The sequence below is a fragment of the Silene latifolia genome, chromosome Y (assembly GCF_048544455.1).
Source record: "Silene latifolia isolate original U9 population chromosome Y, ASM4854445v1, whole genome shotgun sequence".
Lineage (NCBI taxonomy): Eukaryota > Viridiplantae > Streptophyta > Magnoliopsida > Caryophyllales > Caryophyllaceae > Silene > Silene latifolia.
Window position 1 is genome coordinate 167019549 of NC_133538.1, and position 16535 is coordinate 167036083.

The following is a 16535-nucleotide window of genomic DNA, read 5'->3' on the forward strand; positions in this document are numbered from 1 at the left end:
AATAAAATTAAAAGCCACTACGGAATAAATTCTTGACAAGATCATTTTACAAATCATGAAATAAAGAAGCATAATTGCAAAAGTTGAAGCATTGAAAATCAAGTGGTGAAACATTCAATTTGATTGATGTTACATTGAATAATTTACGAGGAAAAGGCATGCTAGCAATATAAAGGGTGAAGAGTTATTATGATAATTACAATATGAAACATCTGAAATTAATTCTTTAATTCATGAAACATTCGTCATTTGAAGAAACTTCATGCACTAAAAGCACAAATGATCGCCTATATAATGGAGGTGATTTGCTTTTGAGAAAACATAGAGACACAAAGATAAACAATAAGCAATAAAATAATTAGTTTCATATTAAATTCTATTTAGTCTCTCATTATTTATATCAATTATCTTTATTATATTCTAATATTTTTATGCTATTATTTAACGACAAGCTCAACCTTGGTTTTTAGCTTTGTTCTTGCCATAGAAAATTCTATATTTAATTTCTCATATTTCTCTCTTTTACATCAACACTATTTATTCATTTAAATATGATTTCTTTTATCATAATTGTTATTGAGGTCAAAATTATGGGTCGTGAGTAGTCTATTTATCTAGGGCTCGGCGGAGCATTAATATGAATTGATCAATGTGTTATTTTAAACTTTATTTAATGGTTGTACTTAGGTTTGATAGGGTTCTGTTAAAGTATTAATTTATTGGTCATAATCTATATACGTAGCTCTTGATTAATACTACAATGAGAGTTGAGTTTAGTCCTTTTGAGTTAGAATATATATTGTGATTTAAATATAATTAATTATTACTTAGTTGAAATTGTAATGAGAGTTGAATTTCCACATGGAGAGCCCAAATCAAAATTAAACCTTTCCTATGAGAATGGTGAGAGTGATAGTTGAGACATTTTAATTTTAGACCTTAAAACTCTTATATGTGTTATCAATCCCATGAGAATAGGATTTATTTCACTATAGGAAGGCTTATTATATCTCGTGAGTGAATAACAAGTATTGGTTTTAGTTTTTAGAGATAAAACCAGAAGATTAGTCTCATCTAAGTACACAATTAAATATGTTGTTCTTTTCAATAGTCTATGTTGATCAATCTATGTTAATGGTGATACCGTTGTCCTAGAGCTTTTTATTATTCAACTAATCTAATTATCTAGTTATTATTATATCTTATTTTTATTCTGTCATACCTGATGATAGAATTATATAATATCATTAATTTACATATTCATATATGTGACATTTTAATTTAGTCATAAAATTAAAACTAGATCTAATGCATGCGAACTTAAATAAGAATGGAAAGGAAATCGTTTTTCTTACTATGGAATTTCGGGTTTAAAAGGCACAAGTAAGATCTCCTTCTTACTTGTTCTTGAGCTTTCCTTATATGGATGAACAAAGATTCAAGATTAGAATCCCTCCCAAAGTTTTATACCCAAGATAACCTCTTAATAGATTAATATTACTTGATCTAGAATAATAATAATCTTACTAAAATTGACCCAAAATATTTGTTTTTGTCCTCTTGAAATTTCGGCCAAGAGAGGATGAATTATTGAGAGATTTTATTTCTCTAAGCTTTCATAAATTAGAGAGAGTTTGTTATTTTCTTACACTAGAAAATAATTAAAGTTATGAATGAATAATTAGAGAGAAAAACTCTCTATAATTGCCCTTTGAAAACCGGGTGTGGGGGGTGGCAAGGGCCAATGCATGGCTAAGATACTCTTCACAAAATAAACTAGGTGTGCATGGCTATCAATTAGGTTTAATGATTATGCTTCTTATATAATATAAAACATAATACAATCCCCAACCCACCCCATAAAATTTCAGTACATAGATTGTAAAATGGAAAGTCCATTTTACAATTTATTTGTCAATTTGTCACATGTAACATGTTCCATGACATTATGTGTATAAAATGTATTTTTAAAAATTAAAAATCAACATATTAATAAAATATGTCACTTATAAAATTAACCTAGTAATTCATAATTACTTGTACCGTAATGGGTTTCCGAATCATAAATTACAACATTCTGTATTTATAACAATTTATTCATTCCGTTTCGATTGTTTCCATAAACAATAATTTCATCTAAGTAATAAAACAATTTGATTACTTAGACCGTATCTTATTTAATCGAATTACAATAAGATACGTCAATAATACTCACCAAATCGTTAGTCAATTTTAAGCAATTTAATTAACCCGTATCGACATACGATCAATTAAATAATCAATTAAGAGTGTTACCCTTTAGGTATGACCTAAGGGGATCAACCGATCACCACCGTCGCACGACAGTAATGTCAAATTGTTCTACCAACTCGCAATGCACTAGGTATACGTTTTGTAGGGTCTTGCAACAATTGTAAGATAATTAGCCTAGCACTTCTCATAAGTCCTAGCATATTAGAAAATACTAGTTTTGAGTGACTTCTTACTATAACTAAGCATTTTTCGAACTTCTTATTTCTCATTAAGTTTAATTAGCTTAGGATCTTCATAAATCCTTATATGGTTTTGAAAACTTCAATATGTGCAACTTCTTGTCACATAATAGAGTGTTATGTTAAACACTAGAATAGCTCATTAGTTGTCCTCGAGAATTCATGACGATTCTTCTATGGCTTACCAATGAGTCATCATGCTCTTAAGCATATGATTCATTATTGGACATGTGCATGATTATTCTAATGGCGGAAACATTAGTAATATTTAATCATGTGATCAACCATTCTTAGGTTCAATGAATGACCATGACTGCTTATGGTAATTCCATTTTCATCGACATGAATAACCTACGTTTCTCGTTGATTTGATGTGTATATCTAAATACCTATCCAACATCCCATGATGTGATTGGATTCATCATAGTCCATTTTCATCCAGAATTGAAAACTCAAACACTTCTTTGTAAAAGATAGTACTAGCTCGTCATTCTCAATGAGTAATGAGTTATAAATTTTACAAGATGATTGCTCTCACTAAATTCCATGTCTTCACATGATAATTTCAAACTCCCACTCAATTCCACATGTTTCGTAATTGACTACTCAATTGAAACATTTCAAGAATTGAAATACATTTTGCATTGCCAAGTTATTAAGATAAAACCATATATGTTCCCAACATATCTTTTAAAAATACCTATTTTGAAAAGGTTTCAATCTTAAACTTATGGAAAGAGATTTTAATCTCTAACTCATTCATTTTTATAATGATGCGTAGCAATGTCATTATTTAAATGTGAAATTCCATTTAATACACGTCCTTCTCAAAATACCCTTTTGCGGAAGGAGGTTTAATCATTTCATTTTCATAATGAGGTTAAGTAATGACACTAGCGTGGTTAACAATTAACTTAGCTTTTGTAGATATCGGCATATCTTCTTTTGCAATTTTTAATCATAAATCTCATTTATATTCAAGGATGCAACTTTGTTTCATTTAGGCTCTTAAGTAAATATCAATATTGAAACTCTTGGTCATATATTGTTCATAAACTAGCCAAATCTCTTGTTAAGACTTTTCTTTAGTCATTTTCTTTCAAAACTTTCTTTTGGTCTTCTCGTGTAGTTATCTTGAGAACATATTCTTTTGATTACTTCACTTGGTCTCTTTTGTCATGTAGATCTCATCTATTCGAGACCATAGATCTCATTTATTCATGTATACTATATAATTTGGTATACAAATCATTCTTTCTTTTGTAGATCTCATTTACTCAAGCATACAAATTATTTTTTGTATTCTTTGTGTCTTCATTTTTCTCACACTCTATCTTTAGAATAAATATACTAAATATTCAAAGATAGTTTATGAGACACAAGTGATGATTTCGAAGTAGAGGGAGGACTATCTCATAGATTGACTAATAGATTTTTAAATTTGATGAGTGTACTTGGTAATTGACATTTATTTTAGGAGAGTTCATCAACTCAACATCACTTTATAGTTGATCATACACAAACCTTAAGCTTGTGGACATATAATGAATCTCATCATTATAGTTGTCTATTGGATCACTTTAAGTAGATGATCATATGTTTCTATGTACAAGCATATAAAGACGAATTTTTAGAACAAGGAAATACGATAAAAGGGGTGACTTGGGTTGCAAACCAAGCCACCATAATCCAAAATACAACCATTGTTTAGAAAGGATCAACCATTTCCATGTCAAACACGGAAATCAAAATAGTTCTAAAAATCCGAAACACAACTTAAAATAAGACAAAAATAAAAAGCCAAGCTTCATTGGTAGCTACTCCTAGCTCCTTGATGATTTCTCAAGCTTGCTTTTCCTTTCCTTTGTCTTTGCTTGGAGGAGGCCCTATTTACAATAAAAAGGGGATACATTATCACAACGTTGTATCAAAATACCATAGTTGAATTAGAAACATAAAAGAAAGGATAGTCATTTACCTACTGGAGTGATCTTTCCAACTTTGATGTCACCAAGGTACTTGGAACAATTTCTTTTCCAATGTCCAACACCATTACAATAATGGCATTTATCAAGAGGACCCTTCTTGGTCTTGGAAGTGCTAGCTTCAAAAGTCTTAGCCTTGGTGGACATGGGCGCTTGCCTCTTACCCTTTTTCCCATTCTTTTTGAACTCCCCTTTGCTCTTAGTGCTTATATAAAGCACGTCCTTAGGTGGGTTAACATTTAACCCCATGTCTCTTTCGGTTTGCAAAAGTAACTTGTGCAACTCTTCAAGAGACACGTCCCTGTCTTGCATGTTAAAATTCACCCAGAATTGAACATATGCTTTGACTTTGGATAAGGAGTGTAGAATCCTATCTACAATGAGCTCTTTGGGGATTTCAACCTTTTGAAGTTTCAATATCTCGACTAGCTCAAACAATTTGAGCACGTGAGGGCTAACCTTTTGGCCCTCCTTAAAATCGAGATCAAAGAATGCCGAGGCCGCCTCATATTGGACGATCCTCGGAGCTTGCGAAAACATTGTCACAAGTTTGGAATAGATTTCATAAGCGGTGCCCATTTTAAAGGCTCTCCTTTGGAGATCCGCCTCCATAGCAAAAATCAACACATTTTTCATAGCGGCGGACTCTTTGTGGTAAGCCTCATATGCTTCCCTAGTGGCGGCACTCGACCTAGCATTAGGTTCGGGTGGAGAGGCCTCGTTGAGGTAACAAAGCTTATCGTCACCTTGGGCGACTAATTTGAGTTGGGCATCCCAATCGGAGAAATTTGACCCATTCTTTTCAAGTTTACAACGATCCATGAAGGATCGGAGCCATGAAACATTAGTGAGAGGTGTGGCGTTGGTGTTTGGTGCGGCCATTTGTTATGAGAAATAAAAGTGGTCTACAAAACGAAAATAGAAGGCATAAAACATTTTTTCGTTTTCAAAATAATAATAATACTCGTAAATTTTAATTTAAACAAGTTTTATTGCATTTATCTAGTGACCTCTACCCAACTTGATAAATGATTCCAAGACCCAAATTCATATTAACTTAGGCATCGGTAAAGCCGAATACAACCCTTATCAATATAACTCGGTGGATTAACTCTTTAATCGATTCTACTTTTAGAACTCTTGGTCGATAAATTTACATTAATATTTATCTTTAGCCCGAAACACATCTGGCAACCGTCGAGAATACTTTCGTTGAGTTCAACCCAAATTTCGAATAAATGTGTCCATGATCCAAATTTACATCAACTTGGGCATCGGTAAAGCCGAATACAACCCTCATCTTTATAAATTCGGTGGGTAGACATTTATCACCCACTTCCCCTACGTAGCAAGGTTTGTACCCTGGTAAAGCCGAGTGCACTCCCTCACGAAATAGGTTTTCATGGTTTCTACTTTTTGGTAAGGCTAAGTCTTAATTGTTTATTTTAGCGAGAGGTCATGTCAATTTATTATCTATCACGTTTTAAGTGAACTAAAGCGGTGAACTACGATAATTGTAATTGACACGGTCGATAAACTCAATTTAAATGATAATGCATGTTTTAGTTATGGCGATTTAGTGATGCATGCAACATATAAATAAAATGCAAAGCATAAATGAAATCCTAGTATGGCCTTCCTAAAATAGTAAATCTAATAAACTATTACAAATTCGAAAACCAACTTCTTTGGTCCCTTGAACTTCGGTCTTGGCACGCATTTCAAGGTAATATTTTCTTTGATGGATCGCCTTCTCGAGTGGCACCGTCTTCAAGGAACTCCGGAATAAATAAATTACATAATAAATTACATAATTTCCTATTATACATTTGTAATTAAAATAAAAATAAATCTATTAAATTACAAAACGATGATACGAGATCACAATAAATTACAACTGAATCGATATTCCCATACATTTCGGGTAATATCAATTAAAAAACTAAGGCCATACTAAGTAAAATTACATAATTCAAAAATTACATAAAATTAAAATATGACAATCGTAAATAAAATGCAGCATTATAATATATATGAACATGCCCAATTTTATGCTAAATTGCCTTTAAGGAGCCAATATCGTATATTAATCGGTTTTACGGATTTGCGTGATTTAACCTTTTAAAATCACAATAATTACATAAAATCATATTTATGTACAAGTTAATTACCCTAACCATCTTAGGACTCAAAATTAGTCTCCACTAACATTTGACAATAATTAACCTAGATTTCTTAATATTGTTCATAAATGGACCTAAAATGCAAAATTATTCCATAAACTTCAAATTAAATCATAAAAATTTCAAATAATTTCAAAATTTGAAATTTAAACTCATGAACTTTCTGGAAAAATACCATGACACTCATAATGTTCAAAAACTTAGGTTGAAAATTTCGAAAATTTATCGAGAAAAACAATGTTGCGGTTTATCGATTTTAACAATTATCACCATAAAAATATGAGAAAACTTATTTTTATCAACTTTTCACTTTTAGATCTGAAATATATAATCAAATGCAACATGTGACATTTTTTCTTAGTCATGAAGTATGTTTTAGCATTTTTACTAATTAAAGTCACTATTTATGTGATTTTTCATCAAAAATTCACAAATCATGCATAAAGACTTCATTATAGCCAAATATTTTACACACATCTTGTAAAATTTTATGTAACAATATAATAAATTTTTATGACCAGATTCTAAATATAACTCATATTAACCTATTTACTCATTTAAATACGATTTTAACTTGAAAAATCCATATTTCGAGCAATACAACTCATTTTATTATGAAAATTTACAAGCCATCAGTAGATAATATATGTGAAAACATATCCAAAAACCAATGAAAAAATAGAAGTTTAGCTATTTTTAGTCCAAAAATGACATTTTTATCATAAAAATCACATTTTAATGCCATTATTATATAAAATGAACAATAAAATCCATAAATAAACCAAAATATCCTAAATACATTTTAGGACCAGAAACTTTAACATGCAAATAAATTTCGTGAAATTTCATAATAAACACAAATTTATAATTTTTGTTTGTTAATCTTATAACTCGGAAAAACAATAACCGATTTGCATGCAAACAACCTAAGGCTCTGATACCACTTGATAGAATTATATAATCTCATTAATTTACATATTCATATATGTGACATTTTAATTTAGTCATAAAATTAAAACTAGATCTTATGCATGCAAACTTAAATAAGAATGGAAATGAAATCGTTTTTCTTACTATGGAATTTCGGGTTTAAAGGGCACAAGTAAGATCTCCTTCTTACTTGTTCTTGAGCTTTCCTTATATGGATGAACAAAGATTCAAGCTTAGAATCCCTCCCAAAGACTTATACCCAAGATAACCTCTTAATAGATTAATATTACTTGATCTAGAATAATAATAATCTTACTAAAATTGACCCAAAATATTTGTTTTTGTCCTCTTGAAATTTCGGCCAAGAGAGGATGAATTATTGAGAGATTTTATTTCTCTAAGCTTTCATAAATTAGAGAGAGATTGTTATTTTCTTACACTAGAAAATAATTAAAGTTATGAATGAATAATTAGAGAGAAAAACTCTCTATAATTGCCCTTTGAAAACCGGGTATGGGGGGTGGCAAGGGTCAATGCATGGCTAAGATACTCTTCACAAAATAAACTAGGTGTGCATGGCTATCAATTAGGTTTAATGATTATGCTTCTTATATAATATAAAACATAATACAATCCCCAACCCACCCCATAAAATTTCAGTACATATATTGTAAAATGGAAAGTCCATTTTACAATTTATTTGTCAATTTGTCACATGTAACATGTTCCATGACATTATGTGTATAAAATGTATTTTTAAAAATTAAAAATCAACATATTAATAAAATATGTCACTTATAAAATTAACCTAGTAATTCATAATTACTTGTACCGTAATGGGTTTCCGAATCATAAATTACAACATTCTGTATTTATAACAATTTATTCATTCCGTTTCGATTGTTTCCATAAACAATAATTTCATCTAAGTAATAAAACAATTTGATTACTTAGACCGTATCTTATTTAATCGAATTACAATAAGATACGTCAATAATACTCACAAAATCGTCCTTCAATTTTAAGCAATTTAATTAACCCGTATCGACATACGATCAATTAAATAATCAATTAAGAGTGTTACCCTTTAGGTATGACCTAAGGGGATCAACCGATCACCACCGTCGCACGATAGTAATGTCAAACTCTAGTCAGCCAATCAATACCAATATGTGTGGACCAGTTGACTGTAAAATATTACATCCCACATGTATTCTTAAAATGAGATTTAAACATGTGATCATCATGATCGACAGTTGTGATCGCATTATTGTCAGAGGACACATATTCCAACACCTGACACATTGTAACACCCCCATTTATTTAGAAACGTTAAGGGAGGCATTTTCAAATAAAAGATGGTGTTACCATCTCAGTTGCCCGAGGTAGTAGTATAAAAGACAAAACAACCAAAAGGTACTCTAAATAAACCAAGTTAAATGAATAAACTGTGATAAATGCCTTATTACATGTAACCAACTGTTTAAAGAATAATAATACAAAACTCGTAGCGGAATAAAATTAAGTATAGTTTATAAAATAATAAATGTTTGAATAACTAGGTGATTTCTAAACACAGCTATAGTCATCCCCCAGTCCCATCCAGCATTCAGCACACTCCATGGACTAACCTGCTAATCAACTGTTTCCATGAAGGAAACGTTAACATACATCAACAAACATTCACAAGTCAACCTAAATGAACATATAAATAAATAGGACTAACATGTGAAAGATGTTAGGTTCATATACCCATTGTTAGACTCTTCTAATGGTGATCTAAATAACTTGTTGATTTAGAACTAGTGGATATAGTTGCATGCATAACAAAATGAACAAAAATAAGGAGAAAATCACATTTCTTACATTGTATATGGTTCGAATTTTGGGCACAAGCAAGGTCTCCTACCTTCACTTGTTCTTGAGCTCAATTAATTTGGGATGATCTTCCAAGATCTTCAAGTCTCAAGTATAGAGACACTCCTCTTAGTTGCACCCAAGACTAACCCAAACACTAATACTATTACTAACTAGATAATATGTATTATTAGTAACCTTAAATTTTTGGTCTAATAAAATTTACTACACACTTAGTAATATTTTTGTGATATTAGATCTAAGAACAAATTTTTATTACATAAACTAATTTATGTATTTTTGAGAGAAGTAAGAGAGATGAGCTTTTTCATAAGCATGAAAGAAAAAATGAGAACTCCTTTGTCTCATAAAGGAGCCGGTTTTCACCCTCCCAAGAGCATGCATTTGCTTTTTCTTTTTTGCCTTATCAATGCTCTAGGTAGGTAGTCTAGGTCTTAGCATGTTATTATTATGTTTTTGTGTGAGCTATATAATTATGCTCTAGGTAGTCTAGGTAGGTAGTCTAGGTCTTAGCATGTTATAATTATGCTCTATATAATTATGCTCTAGGTAGGTAGTCTAGGTCTTAGCATGTTATTATTATGCTCTAGGTAAGATATATAATTTTCACTTATAAAATAAATTTGTTCAATTTAAGGATTTAATTAATTCGTATCAAAATATACGATTAATTAACTTTTCAGTTTGGGAATCGTCCTTTAGGTGTGACCTTAAGGGATCAACTGATCACCACCGTCAACCGACAATAATGTTAAACTCTAGTTAGTCAATCATTACTGATTATTGTTGATCAGTTGACTATATAATTGAATCATCCCTAACGTATTCTTATTATGAGATTTAACTATGATGTTTAATCTTGTGATCGCACTATTGTTGAGGACACTTACTCCAACAAAAGAAACTACTAACACTTGCATAATTAATAAGTATAACAAACAAAAATAATAAAAGAGGAAGGACTTCACGTCCCCCAAGGGTCATGGCCAAATTAGTCACACTGTCTGCCACAACCCCGTGTCATAAGTGGTATGTTGCCAAGGCTCTCACAGCCCAAGCTCAACCACACCATGTGGGCATGCCACGCTAGGTCCAGGGACAACTCCTTACACCATACCCTGCCTATCCTATACGTCCAAGGTACACAGCTCTTCCACATCCCCGTGCCTAGCATATACAACCTCATCTCATCTCGTAACCACGTTGCCAAACAATACCAATACCAATTCGAGCCAATAAGAATATGCCACAGTAAATATGAATGTCAACCACAATGCCAAGTTCCTTTATAAATAATAATAATCAAGCTAGATGAAATGATATGATACTCCCTCCCTTTCAAACTAAAGGTAACAGTTGCTTTATCATACTTTCCGAGGCACGTTTTGCAATGTGAATATCTTTTGGGCAATGGTGAATGACCCCTAAGGCTCCTCAACGATCCCCACGGATCATGGGGCAGCCAATTGAAGAAAAAGCCACACTGGCCTATGAGACGGGCGTCCCAAGCTCAGCTCGAGCATCCTGAAGAACAAGACGGGCGTCCCAAAGCCTCAGCCCGAGCGTCCCACAAGCAGGACGGGTGCATTTCTTTACAGCATGGACGTCTAACTGGGGTAGGTCGAGCGTCTCCTTAAGGGACTTGCAAGGCGTTAATCTTCATCTGAGGGACTTAATCGTCATTTAAGCCCTTAGTTACCCTAATACTTGTACTTAGTATAAATACCCCATTGTATTAGGATATTAATCATCACGTTTCAGAAGAGTTTATTACCAAGTTTTAATCAAGCTTTATTAGTGTTAATCAAGTCGTATTACACAATTAAATCTTAATCATATCTTAATCTTTCCTTAATCATTCAAGTGTTCTTAGATTTAGTTGGGTAAGTTGAAGACTATTTGGTTTTGTTGGAGAATTGACAACTCTTCATCATTCATCAAGTTTTCTTCTATTATTCTTTGCTTATTATTTGGATCATCCTAAGTTGGTATAAATTCCTTTTGCCTTTTGTCTAATCCTTGTTTATTGTTTTATTCATCCATCATGTTTAGCTTTGTTAATATGATTGACACCCTTATTAGCATGTTTTCCATGATCATGAGTGAGTAGTCTCCTAACTAGGGTTAATGGGGGATTAGGGGAGTTAATCATAGGGTAGATCTTTACTTAATAAGTTCATATGATTGCTTGCTTGTTGTAGTTTTGACTTATGAACATGTTATGCTTTATAAAATGCTTGATTGACAACCTAGAATTAATCTCTTATCCATTCAACAAGACTTGTAAGACATAAACCAACTCAAGGCTTCTTAGACCATGCATATAGTTAAATAGGGAGAATTAAGTCGACTTGTAGGAGTTATAAAGTCTTGACCGACTCGGCTCCGAGACCCAAAACTTCCTAGGAATTTTAAGATATAAACTAACTCGATTCCACTACAACAAAAATTTGCTTGTATCTATGAAACTTGTTTGTATGATCTCATCATGATTCCCTTATGAACCCATGACACCCTAGTGCCTTAATCAATTGTTTACAAACCCTATTTACTTTGCTTTGTTTTACTTTCATTTGTTTACATTCCTTTGTTAAGTAGTCTAGATTGCAAACCTCAAACTCAACCCAAATTGTGACACCCTAAGACATAGCTTTCTGCAACCGGTAAAACAATACAATACTCGTCCTTTGGGATCCGACCTTTACTTACCACTCTACTAAGAGTAGTTAGTTAAGGTTATAAATATTGTTTTGATTGGTAAGCTTAGACGACAAAGTTTCAACCGAATCACAAAGATTCCCTACGACCATGATTATTGCCAAAAAAACAAGTGTTACCTTTGATTTGGATGGGAGGGAGTATATTACAACTCAATGCCAAACTATCAATGTCATGCCAACATGCTTATAAGGATAACAAATAACCACCAAATATGCATCCAACACACACGGCTAGAAGCCACACCAAGTATCTTAACATACAACAAGCCAATTACAACAACGCAACCCAAATAACACATATTAAACTCGAGATACAAGTGTTGAGTAGCTAGCCTACCTTTAGTAAAACTCTGAGCTCAAAAAATAATGCTAAAAATCTTCCTCGATAAAGCCTTCACCTAAATGAGACAAATAACATACAATACTAACTTACTGATTAAATCTAATATATAGAAGCTAACAAATTTCCAAAAGTTTAAAGAAAGAAAAACGAATAGCCCCTATATGGTCGATCGACTGCCCCTTCAAGTCGATTGACCACCCCATCAATAAACCAAGTTTGATCAACCAACATGTGGTGTACACGCCTGATTACGCACAACAACCTGCAATTAATCAAACATACCCGAACCACCACATTTAAGACAGTCTCAACAACTATAAGATGGTATAATATGGCATAAGATGGTATAATAAATCAATACAACTCATCCTAAAACAATTTAGATTAACCAAATGTAACACCCCCATACACCAAGGTGCCTTACCAAGGACCACCCTAGCATATCAGGATGCTACCATCTCGGTTGCCCGAGGTAGAGTATATCAAATTGACCATCAAAGAACTGTTATTATAAAATTTCAAAACTGTTTAAAGTATAAATACAACTGAAGTTTAACTCAAACGGTTACAACCAAAAACTGTCAAAGGGACTATAACATAAACTGTCAATGAAAGCTAGATAAAGACTGGTGACGACTCAACCCCCATGCAAACCCGCGAGTTATCCACAACTATACCTGCTCAATAACCTACTTATCATCCCCGAATGGATCACCACAATTTTGAAAATAAAAACAGGGCCAGCTGACTTTATAATCTAGATAATAATTCATAATACAACAATACAACCAATTCAATTGCAATATAAATCTCCAACTCTATTACCAATCAATAACTGACTACACACTTAAATGTGTAGTCCTGCCAGATTACCCATCGCAACAGGTAACCCTCACTGCCAATGGGGGACCACAGCCGTTCCCACCTAAGCTCCGCTCATTGCAACGAGCGCACCCAGATTATTAATGTGCACATCCCCTTGTGACGGGAGCCACAAGAGGCGAACATGGGGTTGGAACCATCTCCTGAACATGGTCCCATCTCAACAATACCAATCACAATATTACTTAACCAATATCAATCCAATACAACATAATAATCAATCAATCAATCAACATAATCTTAAATTAATTACATAACCGACTGAGTAGGGAAACCCTACCTTATTCGAAATCTAAATCAACAATCAACAACAGAAGCTAGAATTGTTCCTCTACGAATCCGTCACCTAGTAAAGCATAAGCAATAATACTATATTATAATCAATCAAATCAACCTTTTTTCCCCAACCTAATCAATTAGGGCGAACCCTAAAGGACAACCATAAACTAATTAACAAGGTACTAGAGACTTACCAACGAAACCAATACGGAAAAGGCGGAAGGAAGCTCAAGATCGATCGCACTTGACTTGGTAGTGATTAGTGTGATTAGAGAGATGGTATACTCAGTTTTAGGATTTGTAAAAATGATTAGTAACTGTTAAACACGATATATATATATATATATATAAAGTCTCTAATAACCTTAATCAAACCGCGGAAATAATCCCGTCAGACCGGGTACTCGGTCGAGTATCTCACTACTCGGCCGAGTGCTCCTGGATACCATACCCAAAACAACATGCAACACTAGCAAGTGTAGCAACTACTCAAGGACACTAACACCGCCAACTATAACCAACTATACACCCACTATAGCTCCCACAAACCAGTAACACGACCATACCGACCTCAAAACCACCCCAAAACACACATGCGACCATCTCCTACCCCCTTATAAAACAACGGTTACGTCCTCGTAACCAAACATACCTGATCAAAAATGTGTGGGTAGCGCTCTTTCATAGCCTCCTCCGGTTCCCAAGTGGCTTCTTCCACGTTGTGATTAGACCATAGCACCTTAAGCAAGACGGTTTCACCATTCCTTGTCTTGCGTACCTTACGATCCAAAATCTCCTTAGGAACCTCCGCATAAATTAGAGCCTCATCTAACTCGATATTCTCAACCTCAAGTACATGTGACGGATCACTCAGATACTATCGAAGTTGCGATATATGAAACACATTATGGACCCAATCAAACGATGGTGGTAAGGGGCGCTAACTCACCTATCCGATCTAAAATATTATAGGTACCAATGAATTTCTGGCTCATCTTTCCTCTCCTTCCAAACCTCATAACTCCCCGCATAGGTGACACATTCAAGAGGACCTTGTCACCTACCGCAAACTCAATGTCCCTGCGATGTAAATCCGCGTAACTCTCTTGACTATCTTGAGCTACTTTCATGTTTTGGCGAATCAAGTGTACTTGCTCAATCATGTCTTGAACCATCTGTGGTCCTAAGATTAGAGCTTCAGCACTGTCATCCCAACAAACTGAACTCCTACACTTTCTGCCATACAAAGCCTCAAAAGGTACCATTCCAATGCTAGAGTGATAGTTGTTGTTGTATGAAAACTCTATCAAATCCAGTCTATCCTCCCAACTCCCACCAAATTCCACAGCAGAAGCTCGCAACATATCCTCTAGAGTCTTGATAGTCCTTTCTGTTTGACCATCTGTCAGCGGATGAAATGTTGTACTCATCTTTAAGGTAGTTTCATCAATTCCTGCAACTCTTGCCAAAACCGTGATATGAACCTCGCATCTCGATCCGACACTATATCTTTTGGTACCCCGTGTAACCGTACCACATGCTTTCTGTACCCCAAAGCTAGCTGAATCTTACTCCAAGTATCTTTCATTGGAATAAAATGAGCTGACTTTGTCAGACGATCGACGATAACCCAAATCATATTGTTACCCTGTTGTGTCCTCGGTAACCCCACGATGAAATCCATATAAATCGATTCCCATTTCCATTCCGGCACCTCAAGTGACTGAATCTTACCTTGTGGTCTCCGTTGCTCTCATTTTACCCTCTGACAAGTTAAACACCTAGCCAGGAACTCAGCAACATCTTTCTTCATACTGGGCCACCAAAACCTCTTCTTAAAGTCCTTATAGAGCTTGTCACCACCTGGATGTACCGAATAAGGAGTGCAATGAACCTCCGTCATGATCAACTTCTTCAAGTCAACGTTACTAGGTACACACCACCTTCCATCAAAACGAACACTCCTATCTGTGTGGATAGAAAATCTCGAAACTGTACCACTCTCTGCCCTTGACTTCCACTCTTGAATCTTAGAATCAAGTTCCAGTTTCCTTTTGGTATCATCCTACAGTTCAGGCTCTATTGTCAAATCACTGATAACATCACCCTTGTGAATCATATGAATCCCCATCTTAGTCATCTCATCCTTTAGCTTCATCAAAGACATAGCAGTACATGACAAATGTACACTCTTGTTACTCAAAGCATCTGCCACCACATTAGTCTTCCCCTCATGATAGATGATTTCCATACCATAGTCCCCAATCAGCTCCATCCACCGTCTCTGACGCATATTCAACTCTTTCTAAGTGTAGATGTACTTCAAACTCTTATGATCTGAAAACACCTTAAAGGTCGCCCCTTAGAGATAGTTCCTCCAAATCTTTAGAGCAAATACCACTGCACCCAGTTCAAAATCATGAGTAGGATAGTTCTCCTCATACGGCTTCAACTGCCTCAAAGCATACACGATAACCTTCCCATTCTGCATCAAAACACACCAACCCATTCTATGAAGCATTGGTATATACCTCAAAGTTCTCACTTCCCCAGATAGAGCTAGAACGGGAGCTTTGGTCAAACACTTCTTTAATGTTTGGAACACCGTTTCACAACTCTCATCCCAACGAAATCTGGTCTCTTTCCTCATCAAAGCTGTCATAGGTCTAGCGATTTTAGAGAAGTCTTTCACAAACCTCCTGTAATAGCCAGGTAAACCCAAGAAACTTCGAATCTCAACAACATTCTTTGGTGCTTCCAAGTTCGACATTGCCTCAATCTTACTAGGATCCACCGACACACCATCTTTCGAGGTCACATGGCCCAGAAAAGCCACCCTCTCT

At 34.3% G+C, this 16535-nt stretch overlaps 1 protein-coding gene across 1 annotated transcript; it reads right to left on the reverse strand.

Moving 5' to 3' along the window:
• Positions 1–12751: 12751 nt before the first annotated feature.
• Positions 12752–15122, reverse strand: LOC141629361 (uncharacterized). Its single transcript, XM_074442379.1, has 3 exons — positions 14757–15122; positions 14345–14569; positions 12752–12793 (listed from the first exon to the last, which is right to left on the reverse strand). The coding sequence occupies exons 1-3, from the start codon at positions 15120–15122 to the stop codon at positions 12752–12754; spliced, it is 633 nt and encodes a 210-aa protein (XP_074298480.1).
• Between the last annotated feature and the right edge of the window lie 1413 nt (positions 15123–16535).